The sequence below is a fragment of the Triturus cristatus genome, chromosome 7, assembly GCF_964204655.1.
Source record: "Triturus cristatus chromosome 7, aTriCri1.1, whole genome shotgun sequence".
Taxonomy (NCBI): domain Eukaryota; kingdom Metazoa; phylum Chordata; class Amphibia; order Caudata; family Salamandridae; genus Triturus; species Triturus cristatus.
The window spans coordinates 807891201-807908781 of NC_140590.1; the positions used below are offsets into that span (position 1 = coordinate 807891201).

General features: G+C 43.7%; 1 protein-coding gene across 4 annotated transcripts in view; it reads left to right on the forward strand.

Moving 5' to 3' along the window:
• GLRA1 (glycine receptor alpha 1) overlaps nt 1–15574 on the forward strand; it is a 404715-nt gene extending 389141 nt beyond the window's left edge. For all 4 annotated transcript variants that reach the window (XM_085617658.1, XM_085617660.1, XM_085617659.1 and 1 more), the window contains one exon: nt 4624–15574. In XM_085617658.1, coding sequence (XP_085473784.1) covers nt 4624–4911 — 288 coding nt within the window. In that variant the 3' untranslated portion in view covers nt 4912–15574. The remainder of the gene's footprint in view (nt 1–4623) is intronic.
• Nucleotides 15575–17581: the final 2007 nt, after the last annotated feature.

The following is a 17581-nucleotide window of genomic DNA, read 5'->3' on the forward strand; positions in this document are numbered from 1 at the left end:
CGTAGGCACAGGGCTCCCCGGTCCCTTGCCGCTCCTCGCAACTTATACTGACATTATCCTGGATTTGTGAACGGATTCTGGAAGATGAACCTTGGCTGAATCCATAACTCTTTTCAGAACGAAAATCGGACCTGGGAGACCTGAAATATAGCGTCTTGCATTTTGGAGGCCCACCTGGAAGCTGTGCCCGGTGCTTTGGTGAACTGTGGGGCCGGGGAGTAGTTGAACAACAACGGCATCGGAGCCTTGCCAATGACCGCGTCCCCACTTTCGGTTTCGCTTTTGCACTTCTGCATGGCCTGATTGAGGAGCTGCTTCGCGCGACTGGGGCGTCCTCCGGCCTTTGTACTGGACTGATTTGTGCCTTTTTCTCCACTTTTCCGAGCGGGCTCTCGGACAGTCGGTGTCTGATCTGCTGGCACCCCTTTGCTATCGGTCCTGGCGGACCCCTCCGGTGAGCATCGCTTAACATGGCGGGCAAGGGGGACCCCGAGAAACGGAGGACCAAGACATCCCACCGTGGGGGACCAGTCCAGAGTAACATCATGGATCGTTATACCCAGGGTAAAGGATCCCCCGGGCCAGCAAGTGCCGCCGTGGAGGACTCTGGTGGTGGCCCGTCCGTGCCCACGGAATTGTCGCTGCAAGACGTTATGGGTGCCATCAACGGCATAAGGGAGACCATCGCCCTGCAGTACGAGGCTCTGGTCCGTAAAATTGACACGGTTGCCATTGATGTCACGCTAATTCGGGCGGATCTCTCTAAGACTAACGAGAGGGTTCAATCGCTGGACTTGAGGACATCCACGCTTGTCACAGATGTATCAGACCTCCAGGCAACTCTTGGCGATCTAAAGTCGGCGAACGACACGATGTCCCGCCGGCTGGAGGATTTCGAGGGTCGGGCACGACGCAATAATATCCGCGTCATAGGTGTGCCGGAGACTCTCGACAATCGTCCGGTGGACCTCATGGTCGAAGATCTAGTCCTCAATCATCTTGCTCCTTCAGGCCTGAGCAAGTTCTTTGCCGTGGAGCGTGCTCATCGTGTCCTGGGCGGTAGGCCTCGACCAGGAGCTCCCCCGAGGCCTATTGTTGCAAAACTTTTTCACTACAGAGACCGGGATGCGATCCTGCAGGCCTCGAGGGTACACGGCCCAGTTAACTATGAGAATGCCTCCGTTAACTTCTTTCCGGACTTCACCCAACTCGTTCAGAAACAGAGAATGGGCTTTCAGGGGGTGAAGCGCCGTCTTCGAGATTTGGAACTTAAATACTCTATGCTTTTCCCTGCCAGGGTTCGTGTGGAATATGAAGATCGGACTATCTTTTTTGAACGCCCTGATATTGTGAGTGACTGGTTAGACTCCCTGCCGGACCGGGGCGAACGATCTGGGCGTACTGGCGGTGCTGAGGGCGGAGGGCCTCCGCAGGAATGATTCTTGGTCCTCTACTTTGACATTTCCTTCTGCGCCCAGCCAGGTTCTACTTCAATTGTATATTTTGTCTATTAATGTGCTGTTTGGATGCGGGCGGGGACGGGTCCCTTCCCTCCTCTAGGGTCTTTTTGTAGCATGGGATTGTTAGGGCGACAGGCACACTGCAAGTTGGGGGGGCTGTATAGTCCGCAGGGGTGCAGGGTGGGGGGAGTTGTAATGGCGTGGGGGTGGGAGGGGGACAGTGGTTGTTGGGTTGTGTGTTTTTTCTTTTCAAGGCGGTGTGTTTGTTTCCTTTCAGTTTTAGGTGTCTGGCTGCGTGCCCGGGGACTCCAGCTTCTTGTGTTGGGATGGGGGGGGACGGGTTGAAACTCATGTCTTGGAACGTCAACGGATTGGGGGACCGTATCAAACGTGGGGTGGTGTTGCAATTTTTGCGCCGATTGGCCCCTGATGTGGTATTCCTTCAAGAGACGCACTTGGTGGGTAATGTAGGTCATGCCATGAACAGGGGGGGCTACCGATTGGTTGTGCATTCTGGCTTCACCACTGGATCCAGAGGGGTGGGCATCTTACTGCGATCTTCCCTCCCACTTGAGATTGACAAAGTTACTCTTGATGATAGAGGGCGCTATGCGTCCTTGACTGGACGGTGGGAGGGTCAGACTCTTTCATTGGTCTCGGTCTATGTTCCCCCGGGCCTCCAGACCTCCACTTTCTCTGATGTGGGTCGTATGTTACTTGAACTTCCTGATAGTCTCTTGCTTGTGGGTGGGGATTTTAATTCCGTGATTTCTGGCGAGTTGGATCGTTACCCTCCCAGAGCCCTCTCTGCCGCCCAGGCGTGGCTCGGCGGGTTCTTGGACACTTTTGGCCTAGTGGACTGCTGGAGGTTGATACATCCGACACAGAGTCAGTACACATTTCACTCCGGGGCTCACGGGAGCCTCTCCAGACTAGATTACTTTCTTATGCCAGCGGCCCAGACCACCCGGGTCCGGGAGGTTAAGCACCTGGCCCGGGGCATTTCCGATCATTCCCCATTGTGGCTCCTCTTCGATACTGGGATGCGATAGGTGAAAATGCTGAAGTTTGGGATCCTCTCGACCGCAAACAAGCCCATTCATGCCCTGACTTTTCTCACCGTAACAACCGAAAACGCAAAGCTCCAGTGAGAACAAGTCTTTCTGCTACAGCAACCGCAGTGACGACTGGCAACACAAGAGCTACACTTGGTGTTACAGCATTGAACACCAATGCGGAAATAAGGCAACAACAATCCATGACGCCTGACCCGTTCTTTGCACTACAGCGTCATCAGCCCATGGTGCTCACCCATTCTTTGTACTACAGCAACGATTAGCTGTCCACTCTACCTTTCTCCACTGCAAACAGAACTCTTTACTTTGGACTTAGGAAGTAACTCTTCTGCTGGACTAACCTGGTCCTTGTATCTGACCTGTGCTCGGCCTCAACTTGTGTCGGCCTGACGGTCGGCCTGAACTTGCGACCAGATGACTGCGACTGGTGCTTTGTGTTATATGGCGCTATTTTTACCTAAAAACATTGAATATTTCTGGTTCCAATGATTGGATTTAAAACCGGGATCATTTAATTTATTATGATCACCTATATTTAAAAAAAAAATTAAATTAGTTTGGGATTTTTATTGTGTTGTGTTTTCACTTTATTACTGTTTGTGTGCTGCATAACTACTTTACACTTTACCTCTAAATTAAGCTTGACTGCTTTTGTGACAAACTACCAGATGGTTAAGCACAGATTAATTTAGTGACTTTTGTGGTTCACCCTGACAAGGAATGTAGTTATTGCCTGAGTGGGGTTTCCACCCCCTCAACTAATAACACCATTTCTTACAAGTCCCTTTTCAGATTTGCATAACTTATGATTTACTTCGAGCTTTCAATGATTTATTTGCTTCTTGGGCTGAGTGTATTGCTCGAGTCTCGACTAAGAAATGCAGTAGTGAAACTCTTGTCTGGAGAAGCTCTTATTACTTTCCGAAAAAGCGTGCAAGGTATTTTACCTATTAAAATTAACCTTGAAAGATAATTGCTTATTTAATTTTCTGAATCTCGAGGGATGGTGTTTCACTAACCCATGGTGCAAAAACTTTACCAGATTATAGACAATGAACAGTCAAAATTAAGTGTCCCTTGACTAGATTTACGTTTTGTGCCATTTTGTCAGGGACATTAGCCTACACGGCATTAATATTGAAGGTAGCCAGAAAAGGGGAGAGACTGTTACATTTTCAGCCAGTTTGGCTGTCTGTGGTGGAGTTCATGCTTGGATTGAATCTCATCATTTGCTTCGTTGCTTCGTTTTTATTGAGCTTGGGGGAGGGGGCTGAGGGCGTAATTGGATCCCAGCAGTAGTATACAACCAAGAACTGTCTCTGTTCTCTTGCTGTATGGATTTATGGATTTATTTAACATGAGCTGTGCATCCCCTCTCTGGTCCGTCAGTGTTCTCGTGAGTGATTTTATAGCTCTTTTCTCTTGTAATGTCAAGGAATGTGTGATGTGTTAGTATTTGTTAAAAATTAGGCTATTTTCTCTTTCCTGTGGGAATTGCACCAAGCATCTCTGGACTGTGTCTACCTGCCTAGTACCCAAACTTGCAAAGGTAGTAAATTGATAAAAAATAGATCCAGTGATTCATCGTAGGGAGTTTTATGTGCTGGAAAAGGGTAAATAGTAGACCCGTTACAGTCTAGCATTCAAATGTATATATATATGTTGTTTTTTTCGATAACATCCCTCTCACAGCTTGGCTTAACACTTCTTTCATCGAGATACCAGAATGAAATATGCTGCCTAGGACCTACAGCTAACTGTAGGCCATATCATATTTTATTTGATAATGACCCTTCTATCTTCATGTTGTCTTTATGAATGGGAGCGTAATCTCTCTTTGCCAAGAGACAGTGTATGCACTCTCCTTGAACCCCTCACCCCATAATTCATTTGATATTGCTCCAGTGTTCTTCCTTTGCATGTTCGGTCTCGAGGCCATCCCCCTTAGGGTCTTAACTGGGCAGTGAAGAGGTTGCATGGGATATAAGATGGCGCACCTTGCAGATGGGGTCTTACTGTGGGCTCCCAATGTGTATAGTACAATTCCTCTTGATTATAAGCAGAGTCTTGTGATATATGTCTTGCAGGAGGATGACAACGGCGAAGGTCGCTTCAGCTTTGCGGCCTATGGGATGGGCCCTGCCTGCCTCCAAGCTAAAGATGGTATCTCCATCAAGGGCACCAACAACAACACAGCAAAACCACCGCCACCAGCGGGCAAGTCAGATGATGAGATGCGGAAGCTCTTCATTGGTCGGGCCAAGCAGATTGACAAGTTTTCTCGTATTGGTTTCCCTCTGGTCTTCCTCATCTTCAACACCTTCTACTGGATCATTTACAAGATTGTGCGCAGCGAGGATGTTCACAAGCAGTGAGGAGCCCAGGGGGGGCGTTGGGAGGGCAGGACTGAAGTGGAGAGAAAGGGGGAACTCTGGAGGAACCCTCAACAGTCTGTGCAATAGCAATGCAGCAATGCATGAATTTAAGAAAGTGGCAATATGTAACAAATTCAGCAAACAAAGGGGAGGGAGCCTCATTTATAAACATTTGGAACTAAGTTTGCGTGCTGGAGGGGGCAGGCACATCATAGCGTGTTCGAGGTCGGAGTGAGGGGGTAAAGAGGGGGTTGATAAGCAAACATTGAAATGAAAGACAGCTCACTTTGCACCGGGAAGGGCAGAAGCAATGTTAATATATTTAATATAATATCATCATAATTAATTATGCAAACGAAAAAGGAAAAAGACACACTTTTTGATGGCTATTAACGAACTCCGAATCCCACGTTACACATTCAATGTGGGGTAGTTGTTCAAGTGTATGCAGACATCTTTATTTTTACGCTTTTGGGGAGGCCATATTTGGGTTTTAAAAGCATGTATAATGAAACCTTGGAGTTTAATTTTTGAGAGTAGGGAAGTTGGGGAACACAGAAAGAGACCTATATTCTCCTGACAATTCCTTCTAAAGTGTGCCAAAAAATGAAGCGGGCGACCTGCCGTTTGACGCGGAGGGTGCTGACTGTATGCAATTGCTTTTGTGCGTGAGTTAGCTTTTTCTATTACCATTCCTAAGGCAGTTGATAAATGTGCATCTTGCCAGCACTAGATCTTTCACCAACACAGTCCCTCAAACCAGAAAAACTCATTTTACATTTTGTATGTTAAGACTCAAGACCTGCGATGGATGGAGAGCTAAAGAAGAGCAGTTCAAATAGGGTGACATTATTGTGAGTCGACAGCAGTCATCAAAGAGGCACCAGTGAGCAAAAACTTTCAGAAAGCTAACTGCGGCATCATGGTCCAAACAGGTGCCTCAGTGGGCTTACATCCACAAATTCTGTCAAATTAAGGGGACTTTGTGACGCTAAGAAAGGATGGATGGGCGAGACGAAGGTGGTCCTTTGCTTCTGTCTCTTGACTCCTCGCCTGTCTAGTTACTGGATCCCGAATTGCATTGATGCAGCTGTTGGTGAGAGTTGAAATCCAACTTGACACTGAATCAGTCTGGTTTCTATCTGGCCATCAGACATACAATGACAGTCGGGGTAGTGAAGAACCCTTGATAATGTGCCAAATCCTCTGCAGACAGAAACACTAGAAGCAGAATGAAGCAAAGGATAAACCACAACCTAGAGATGTGCGCTTGGGTCTCTACTGGCTTGATGCCACATCCTTAGCGCAGTGCTTTGGACAGCTGTCCTTTCAATTGTCGAATCATCTGTTCATCCTCTTGCATTGTAAAAGAAGAACATTGTACAATAAAGTGCTGGCGCCTCTCCAATCACAAGCAAGCACCATCTCATCGATTCCGTTAAAAAACATCATCTGATCAAGTGGAAGTGTCTGCCAAAATAACTATCCTGCACTAAAATCCCAGATCCTGATTCACTACACATGAAAACCACTCCATCACCTGTAGTGCCAACACCCTTCAGATTCTGTCCTAAGAAACATCCTCTGCTAAAGGGCTAGCACCACCTGAACCATCCATCAACCATCCCATGAATTGCCAGTGCCAGCCCGATCCCTCTCTAAGAAGCGTTCTGTGTGATCTTGACCAATAAACATTGTAGCATAAGCTGCAGGCGACAGAAAAGAGTGAGTACCTGCCAGATACCACTGAAAGAAGCACCCCATTATAACGAAGACGTAAATGTCGAGTCTTGCTCTAAGAAGTATCGTTTAATTACATGCCGGAGGCTGACTTTCCCATCATGGATCCATCACAGACTGTTCTCCCATCCACATGTTTGTAATTTCTCATCTCAACATCTTGCTCTTTACTGGACTGTGCACATTTTTTACTACTCTCTCTGTCAAATCATCCCCAATTATGCTCAGTTTTCCTTTTCTCTGCATACACCCCTCTACAGTCTACGAATTTCCCATCTAACGTCTTACAAATTTGCACCTTTTTATTTCTACTAGTTTCATTTGTTCTTGATCTTAATGCTTTCTCCATCTATCCCTGCCCTTATTTTTATCATCTTGCAAGCTTTAGCTTCCTCTTTTCCCATTTGTAGCTGTTAAGTGTCCTGTCATTTCTCCTTTCTGTTCTGCACTACTCCTTTTCTTCCCTGAGTGGTCGCTGCCTATTGTCCAGCACTTGAGTATGAGTTTATGTTTCATGTACCACACATATAAACATACTACAGCATCGAAAACACAGAGTCCTTCAGAGGACAGAGCCGGGTTTTTATCTTGCTTGTTAGACACAATAGTTTCTGCTATTTTCACGTTCACACACGTTTTGATTACTTCTCTGTTCCATCTATTTTCTATCGTTCCCATCTGCATAATCCATTTTCTGCTGTTCCTACTTATGCCCTGAAAATTCTCTGATTCTGAGCAGTATCTTGCCTGGAGAACTATTCCCACCTGAACTTTTCAGCTATTGCGTCTTGCATTTCGAGTTGCTCCTCGTTGTGCTTTCAGTTGATACCATTCAATTGTGTTTTGCACTTCCCACCCAGCCACTCGAGTAGTTGAATGTTGGTCACTCAATCCTGACCATCTGGTTCTGGGGTTCCAGATTCATCCTACAGTTCCTGCTGTTTCTACCTCCCTCATCAAGTTCCTCATAGTCTTACTTGTACTGTCCCTTTCCTATTCTCCTCCTTAACAACCTCTCTTCTGCAGTTGTTGTGCTTTCCACCTTTCCTCTATTATTGTTGTTTTTTGCTCTCCCTATTGGCAGACTGGTTATTGCCTGTTACCCTTTCCACACCTACCATTTGTTACTTTTTGTGCTTACAACCTGTGCCATCCAGTTGTGTGTTTCTCTTTCCATTTGTATTCAGTTGCTCTTTCTATGCATTCCCCCCAGATGCTGAACATTTCTTATTTTGCTTGTAGCATGCACTTGTTGCCTTCTCACTTTTCTCCAATTATTGCTTGTTGGTCTGTCTAGCTGCACCGTCCCGTAGCTATGTGGTACTCTTTCTAACTGTACCCTCTTATTCTTTTCACTCGTGCCTCCAGTTGCATGTTATTCTTTCTACATGTACCTCGTGATTAGGCCTGGGCGGTAAATTCCGTTCCGCTCGCGGAATTTGCGGAATTTGGGTAATTTCGCGTTCCGCGGAGAACGCGAAAGTGCCCAAAAATCTGCGTTCCGCGACTTCGCGGAATTTTTTGCTTGTTCGCGGTCTCAATATGCGTGTTCGCGAGATATTTCACCCCGAGCACGCAATCAGCGATCGCGAACAAGAAAAAAGTATCGCGAACAAGCAATTCCGCGTGTTCGCGGAATTTCTGCGTGTTCGCGGAGAATTTTACCGTTTCGCGGAGATTTGCGTAACGCGATTACGCAAATTCCGCCCACCCCTACTCGTGATGTTGCGAGTCTCTCTTTTCACCTGGATTCTTCAGTAGTTCTATGTGTTTTTTTTAACTGTAACCCTCTATTTGGGGCTTGTTGCTGGTTTTACCGCTACCCCAGTTGTTAGTTCTTACTCTTTAAATCTGTTCACAGTTTAATATTAATCTTTCTAATTGTACTCTCCATGCATTATTTGTTGCTCTTTCTACTTGTACCCTTCAGTTGCTGCTTCTTTCAAGTCCCTCTGACATCGTTAAATTTCTCCCTCACTTCCATCACCATATTGACACCAATATGAAAACTGTGTTTGTGGTTGTTCTTGTTCACCGACATTATTTCAGAGATGGGAAAGGACCTATGACAGAGCCACCACAGAGCACCTACGGTGGATAGCATGCTTTTTACCGAAGAAATGTGATTTTAACAATCCACCTGGCATGGAAGGTAACTTTGGGACTATTAACGTTCTGGAAAAAAAAAAGTAAAACTCATCGAACCAACAGAATTGCCAACCATCTTCATGTGTATCCGCCATATCAGGTTTGTGAACATCTACTTATCGTAGTAGGAGAACCAATTTGAGCAACAACACTGAATTGATTTCGTTGGCAAGGACCCCAGTTAAGAACCTCCTCTGATGGGATACACCAATTCTTTAGGCCTGCAGTGAGATTCAGTATTGAGAACTTGCATGACATCTGCACATCTTTCTAGGATTACTGTACCTTGTTGGATGGCTGTCTGTTGGGCACACGCTATGCAATATTATGCACTGAAATAGCTTCAAAAGTGTGTTTAAATGCGTAAAACAGGATGCACTGTTGCATTCAGAGATGTAGACTTGGTTGTAGGCTCCCAGTAAGAGAGACACAGCTGAGCCTTGGGCCTGTTGGTCTGGAATAGTCAGACCTCTTCCGTGGGCGGGGTGGGGGGGTGTACGATATCAAGTTTTGAATGACAGTTGGCATATTTTCATGTGCAAATATTTAAAACAAGTTCCTTCTACTGTACTCAGGTGAGGCTCAGTATGTCTCTGCTGTTTAGGGACACAATTTCTGCCATTCGCCAAGATCACCCCCACACGCCCTTCTCCAGCTCTGCAGAAAGGATCAAACGTCTGATACATTGAAATTGGTTATTATTATGATGAAAATCACTGTTGTTGAAATGTTTTGGCTTATATACATAGCTTCTATGCCTATGCAAATTATATAGGAAAGAGAAGGTATACAATATGTTTGAGGCAACATACTGAATTACTACATAAATGTTAACTGAAGAACATATTTATTGATATGCAAGTGCCCCGTGTTGTGGAGGATAATCTCATGCATACGTCCTTTTATGGAGCTCCCAGCTTACCAGTCAAAATGGTGATTAACTTACTAATCAGAAGAGAATGTCTGAAACTTAATAGAATCGTGTTAGTCAAGTGTGATCTTGTGTGTACATCCTATGAAGGGGGCTTGCCTTTCGGCTGGAAACTATTGGAATGTTAATAGGAGTGCGTAGTTCAGAAAGTTGTCTTCTCAACTCAGAAGGGATGATTCTTCCAGCTCAAGCACTTTTACTACAAATATCTAGAATAGCACTTGGATTGAGGGAAAATGGAACTCCTACTGGCCGTGTGTGCACAAAGTTTCTGCTGTCAGGTCACACTAACATCTTATCTGCATGTATGCAAGAACTGCAAGTCAACCATTCTCATCATTGTTATCATACCAATTTTATTATTATTATTATTATTATTATTTATTTTTATAAAGCGCATAGTCACCCGGAGGTATCCCAGCGCTAAATTTTGACTTAATGGTCGAATAGAATATTGTTATTTTGACAATCATGAATCAGGAGCCAACTGCATCATTGTCGTCACAGTGTTTATGAGTGGTTTCAACCACAACATTCATTATTACCATGACAATCATGGGTGATGAGGTGGCTGCAGCATTGTCACCATTCAATCTTTAGGCATTAGGCACTCCCAATGGCTTCTCAGTCCCTACCCCAATGTAAAAAGAAGAGGGGCATACTGCAATTTAGTCATCAGTTTAAATGTTCCTGTAGCTTAACCTGGTCCAAGTGACTGGGGTATCATTAATTGTACTTAATTGGCGGCCAAAGTGTATAGGAATCTCTCCATTAACTTACAGCATAAAGTACAACAATGGCCGAGCAGTCAACCAGAGTGTTTTTACCATGATAGCAATGATGCAAGCCAATCACTTCGTAATCATACTGCCAATCTTTACCGTACAGCTAATCACAGCGGTATTTTTATCACAGCATCAGGTAATAATCACAGAGAGTGCATGTTTCTCTGTATCTTTCTGATGATTGCCACATGGAAAAATGTACTGAAGGGTGACCAGTTAGCTATTAGTGCATGAGCATAGTGAAACGGTAATGTCCACATTCTTCTGAAACACATATGCAAACATGTGTGACTGTTAAGAATTGAAGATGACGGGAGGAGGCTGATCCAGGGGATCTACTCCATGGGCTAGCATCACGAGATTCTAGGCATGGTCACGCAGAGCTAGAGCACGCCCTGGGGAAACTTCCCTAAAGCTATACTGTGCCCTTGACACAAACTCCACTGCTACAACAGGCTGCGGCCAGACACTTCCATTCTGTGGACTTAATGTACACTCCTCCGGAGCTAGACCGGCTAGTAGGAAGACTTTCCCAAGAGTACTTTTAGTGTGAGGTTTCCCCCAGAAATTAGTTGTAACAGTGATGGCACTAAATCTATTGGGTACTGTTTTACAGCTTGCTTCTTCTCCTTTTCTGTCACATCTGTTTACAGAACAACACAACTTTCAGTTTCTTAATAACACAAGAGATTTCTAGAATGTAACTAAGTGACTAATCTTGTTACCCATAGGATTCAGCCCTCACAAAAATATTTTTCAGTTAGTCTTAGTGCCTATGCATTGCCTAGCAGCGGTCAACAATTATAGTGCTATCGCTATTCCATCTTTATTTGTGAAAGTTAAATCATACGCTGTGTAAACCAGCCAGAGTTAAACCCAAGCCCAACCACAGGATGGACTCTGAACAGATTGCTCCCATGGTAATCCTATTCCAGGAAGATTATACAAGCACTAATCCTTACACTTATGGAAGGACTTGAGGTATAGTCTTAGATAGGTAAATATCATTCTTGGCAGTCTTTTCAAGACTAGCATAATAGATCTTCCTGCATGTTCCAGTGTCAACAACTCTCTAATCAAGGTCTTACGGTTGGTCCTGAAATAACAGACTCGAGTGCTGCAGAGAGGTTACATGTTAAAGCTATAAAGCATTTGATAAATAAATGAACGAGATTCCAGGTAGACTTCACTAGACCTATTCCAGACACTAGGCAGATTGCTTCACCATTTCGTCAGACTATAGCAGGCTTCTTTAGAGCTAAACTAAATTATTGACATACTCACCCAGAGCTATCCCATGTTATAGGCAGGCAGCCTTGGACCAAGGCCAGTGACTGGGTAGACTCCTTCAGAGGCGGACTCGAGTGTGGACAGACTATAGGTTCATTGGACTTTGAATGTTTTTAGTATGCCACACATGACTCTGGAGAGAATATTCATGAGCTTCTCAGAACTGACAATAAGCAGACTTTCAGAGTTAAAGTGAATTCTAGCCAGACTACTCAGAGACAGATAGGATTACCAGCATGCACCTCCAGATGTAAAGTAGATCCAGGACATACTTTGCCAAAAAATACAAAACTCTGGCTCAACTCTTCCAGACCAAGGCTGGTGCTTCACTAGACTACTTATGAGCCCTGCAAGACTCCTAGACAGACTTCTCCCAGAGCTAGACTGGACTTTGGGCAAATCCTCCTGTCTGAGAATGGACTCTGATCAGAGTCCCAGTGAAAGGGCAGGCTCTTCCCGAGGTAGTTTGAGCACTAAAAGACTCCTACAGAAGTACCATGGACTTTGGGCAATCTCACAACATATACTAGACCTTGGGCATACTCTTTCAGATCTAGGCAATGATTAGAATCTAAGAACACTCTGGTAGAGCATCCTATGGCCAAGCTCTGGAGAACTAGGCATCATTAAATCAAACACCCATAGAGCTGCAATTCATTCTTAGGTGCCTCCTATAGAGCTCATATAGGCTCAAGTAAACTCCCTAAGAATTAAAAAGGGCTATAGTAAGAGTCTTGCAGTGCTGTAGTGGACTCCAGGCAGGCTCTCACAGAGCAATGCTACCTCTGGGCACACTACTAAAAATGTTTCTGGCAAATTTACCAAAGCCTTGAATGGACTCAGGCGAACCTCTCTGGACTAAACCAGATTCTAGAGAGAAAAGGTTCCCCTAGGCCATACTTTCACAGGTACTCTGAGAGGTGAACCCTAATTGTGTTCCACTGACCCTTTGTCTGCTCAAAGGCGTTTCTCTGTCTTGATTTTGCCCAACCATGTCTATATAAGACTCAAGAGATTGTCCCTTCCTAAGCAAGCCCTAGAAACCTCCAACTTCTCTATTCAAGGCTTCACAAACTCCTCTAGTAATAATTGTTTCTTTGTATGTTGGTTCTTATATACCTGTTTATATCACCGTAAAGTCAGGACTGCAAGTTCCAGAATGAAAGCAATAAAATCTCCACTTTGTGAGCTACTCGTCTTGGAATTGGTAATCTTCAGAACTATACTAAGTCTATCATTCCTCCACCGCCATCTGTAGAAGAACCTCAAGTGCGGTGGATCCTCTCCGCTGCTGCTCTGAGCTGCGACACAAATCCCAATCCGAAATCATACTTCTTCTAAAAAACCTTAAGCACTGGCTAGCTTTCAAAAAGTTGTACCACTGAGCCACACATATGTACTACAATAAGCAGGGCAAATAATGCGCCATGCACATATTTCTGGGCTAAACTGATGTGCACTAATCAGGTAAAAATTAACTCGGTGTGTGTAAGAAAGCATTCAGAACCCAATATTCGACCATCTCTGCAAAATAGAACTGTACATTAGACTATTGCCAAACATTTAAGGGCTGGATATCCCTCCATGCACCACCAACAACAACACAAAAAAGTGTGATTCACTATTAGCTCTATATGTTGAGGGCTCAAGGCACTATTCTGCTTCTTCGAGATTTCTCGAATATTTGAAGCTGACTCAGCTAGCTGGTTACCTATAAAATAATGTATTTGCCATACCAGTTTTTTTTTAGTTTTGGACAGGTGCAAGTGAAGTCATTTTACAAGAGTAGTCACCTCTCTTTTTGTACATCACATATAAACCCTCCACTCTCTGGCCAAGAGAAAACAAAAGGTCAGAAATCTCAAAGAATTTCTCTTCTCTCCCACATTTTATAATTCTTAGTCTTCCTGAGTTTGAAGAAAAAATATTGGGTAGTTGGGTTCCTTCAAAGAGATTCTATCTCTATGCAAAATGCTGTTGGGGGCAGTGATGAGCATATACGGGGCGGGGGCGCGTGGGGTGGGCAGTGCCACTTTCAGGGTTTAATAATCCACAGACATGACATCACCACACCACGGAGTATTGTTTATCACACTTTAAGCGCTTTGAACCAAATAACATAAGAACAATTTTTGTGAGCTACTGCAATCTATGTAACAATCTATGTAAGTGTTTTAAAATGTGTTCGGTATACAATTTACCCATCAGTATGCTATTAGTAAGCTATTCAATTTGTGTTGTTTGAAGAGGGGCTTAGTCTTCAGATAACTTTGATTTGTTTGTGGTGGTGGGATTATATTGTAGCTAAAGGCTAGTATTTTCCTTTAATGCAAACATTTTGATCTCACTCTCCGATCCCACACACTGATCCCATGCACACACAGAGAATACCAATGCCGCCTCAGAACACTTTTAGGATAATATCACAATAGGGAAAGTCAGTTTGGCTACTATACATTTTTTTTCTATAGTCAATAAAGTCACGGCTTGACTACAAATGTCCAGGTAGGGCACGCCAAGCCCAAAATCTACTAAACAGAAGGGACAGATTAGGGCTTTCTAAGTGAGATTTACAGTGCATTTGTCTGACATGTCCTTTATTTATGCTTCATGTCTTCTGACCCGATGGCTGACGGGTTCTAACAGGTAGGCCATTTGTCCCTTTTTTGCCATTCTGTATCCAACCCCCCAAAACATTTTTCTTGCTCTATATGCAAATGCGGCCTGAAATGTCCACTTCTACTCACTCGCCGGCAATTTTAGAAAATGTCTGACGTTAATGTTTAATAGTAGAATACCACTAATACAACCAACCATTTCATATTTGGACTTCTTTCAAACTCAACGAATTATACTTATTTCTAACACTACGATTCTGTGCCAAATGTAAAGTCAGTCTTGTGTGTGTATGGGGTGTGTGTGTGAGCAAAAACACTAAGAATGGGCAGGTTAGTATTCATAGAAAAACAGTGGACCTGACTGCCCATGGGAATGCTGAACGGTCAGCGACTCTGAAAGTTTAAGGAACAGCCAGTCACATATCTGGAGGAAATTCCTGACCGTCTAGTCAGCATACAATGCAGTCACTATCTTAAGAAAATGCTTCACCCCCCCGCTCTAAAAATTATAACTTTGGTAGTATGAAAAGCACTTTGAAACTAGGCATTTGTACATAATATGTAGCTGAAGCGCACACTAACTTGTGAAGTGTCGTGCTCTTGGTAAGCAGCACAAGACACCATCACAAATAAAATATAAGTCTCTCGGACATGAAAACAACAAGAGTGCCTTTATAGGTCTCGCCTCAGACTGTTGCGAGACATTTTGTTACAGTACAGTGGGTTTAGAGCTAAAGCATTATTTTTGCAGAAAGGAGGGGTAAAAGGAGGGCTTCACAGTGCTCACTTGAGAATTACCACAAAGTATTATTGCACAAACCAAGTAGAAACGGTGCACACGATGGATGAATGTTCACCCAACATTCATAAGTTAGAGCCCTTCTAAGAGGTCCATGTACATCTATATACACCCATCTGGCACAAGTAAACATGTATAAATAACAATTCTATAGTAATGATGTAGTCTTCAATCAATGTAGTTTCCTCAATCTTGTTCTTTACAAATAGTTTATTGTAATCCCAACGGCTCTTCACAGTAGCCAACACTTGTTTTGTTGTAATCACGACTTCATCAGGGCTCCTTATCACAATATCCGATGTAAGTACAACATGATTCCCAATAGGCAATATCCACAATTCCACCCTATTCGACAAAACTATTGTGACAGAGGAGATATTGTGGTTCCTTAGTTTGTAGGTCAGTAAATTTGTTTTTGCATATCTTAAGGTTCAGTTGTGCGGGTAGGCAACGGGTAGAAATCCAACAGGTTATAAAGATCCCTATTTCGGGTAAAGCCCTGCAATCAAGAGCTGTGTGAAATCCTACTCTGCGAGTATGCGGTGAGTTCCGGCGTTCCAACCCCGGAACTCGCCACATACCTGCAGCATACGATTTCACACAGCAACGCCAGAACTCACCACAAACCCGCAGCGTAGGATTTCACATAGCTCTTGATTGCAGGGATTTACCCGAAATAGGGATCTTTATAACCCTTTGGATTTCTACCCATTGAATACCCACACGGCTAAACCTTAAGATAACGTGAAAAACGTTTTACTGTCCAACAAACTAAGGAACCACAATATCTCCACAATAGTTTTGTCGTATCGGGTGGAATTGTTCTTATTGCCAATTGAAAACCCCATGGTGTACTTATATTGGGAATTGTGATAAGGAGCCCTAATGAAGTGTTACTTTCCACCACCCATGCCTCTCTTCCTGTTGCTTCCCCTCTCCATGTTTCATTCTCCTCCTGTTTCCCCATGTTGCATTCCCCTCTCCCCATGTTGCTTCACACATTCCATCCTGCTGCTTCCTCCCTCCATGTTGCTATGCCTCACCCTCAGTGTCCCCCCTTCAATCCTTCACCCTCCCCTGTGTTTTGCTTCCCCAACCCAGCACTACTACTTTTTTGTAAACCAATCCAACTCAGATTTGCAATTAAAAAAAATGCTTGCATAATTTTGTAGGCGAGGGCATGTTTGGTACAAAATGACATGGTCAGCTGTGTATGCCTCTTTTTCTTTAAAGAAAAATAATTCTGCACAGCATCGGGGATGCTGTACAGCATGGCTAGAACCACTGGCTAAGCCATTAGGCCTCAGAAATGTGACCTATAGGCTTTTCCAATGCCTGTTCTAAAGTGGTGCCTCATTGTCGTCTGAAGCATATATTTAAGGCCCGGTGATTAATTTATTTTTGTATACATAAAAAATCGCTCTACTCTCATGAAACAGAACAGTACATTAGATTGAAGAAAAGATGACAAATGTTTTAAGTGAACAAAATGATGCACAGTTAGATGTTTCCTTGTGAGTGGTACCACGAATACCACATTAGCATTGTGGATCCCAGCTAAGATGTCTGAACAGCGACATCAAAGATCTATCAAACTGCTGAGAAGCTTCTAGGACCACCTCTTTGAAAATATAACAGTCCTTCTGAGAACTGCTGGCCAAAATTATTTCATCAAACATCGCGGTACAAGCAGCCTCAATTAATGATTCAAAGAACAGCTTGGAATGCACTATGTATAAGAATAAGAAAGATGGCAGATAATTATTTGATACTAAAATATGTTCTATAGTTAGGAGTTATTTCCCCTTCATATGTTGTGAAATTGCATTTTTCAAAATGTAGAACGTTTTATATCTAGCCATATGTGTGTGTGTATACATGCAAATCTTTGTCACTGTACAGGTTAAACCCTTATCTACACATGCAAGAAATATCATGGCATAAACCTTATGAGCAGATAATAAATAGCAAGAGAGTATATTCTAATCCAGTGGTCTTTTGAGATAGGTCTACCCCCACTTAATCATTATTCACATACAGGGACCCCCACTAAATCATTATTGGAATCTGGGGTCCCCCATTTATTCATTATTCCAATGGAGGGACCCCAGCCTAAGCAATTTTATTGATTTGAACCGCAAAACAATACACAAAAGTACGGAAACAAGCATTCATCAAACAGGCGCACATTTTTGCTATTTTGTGTATGTACAATTTATAATTCTGTTTAGATATTTTATTATTTTCCAAGCAGTCGTGGACCCCCTGAGTAGGAGTAATGGACTTACTGACCCACATGGTATCCAGACCACAGGTTAAGAACCACTGTTCTGATCATTACCATTGTTGAAGAAGGGAA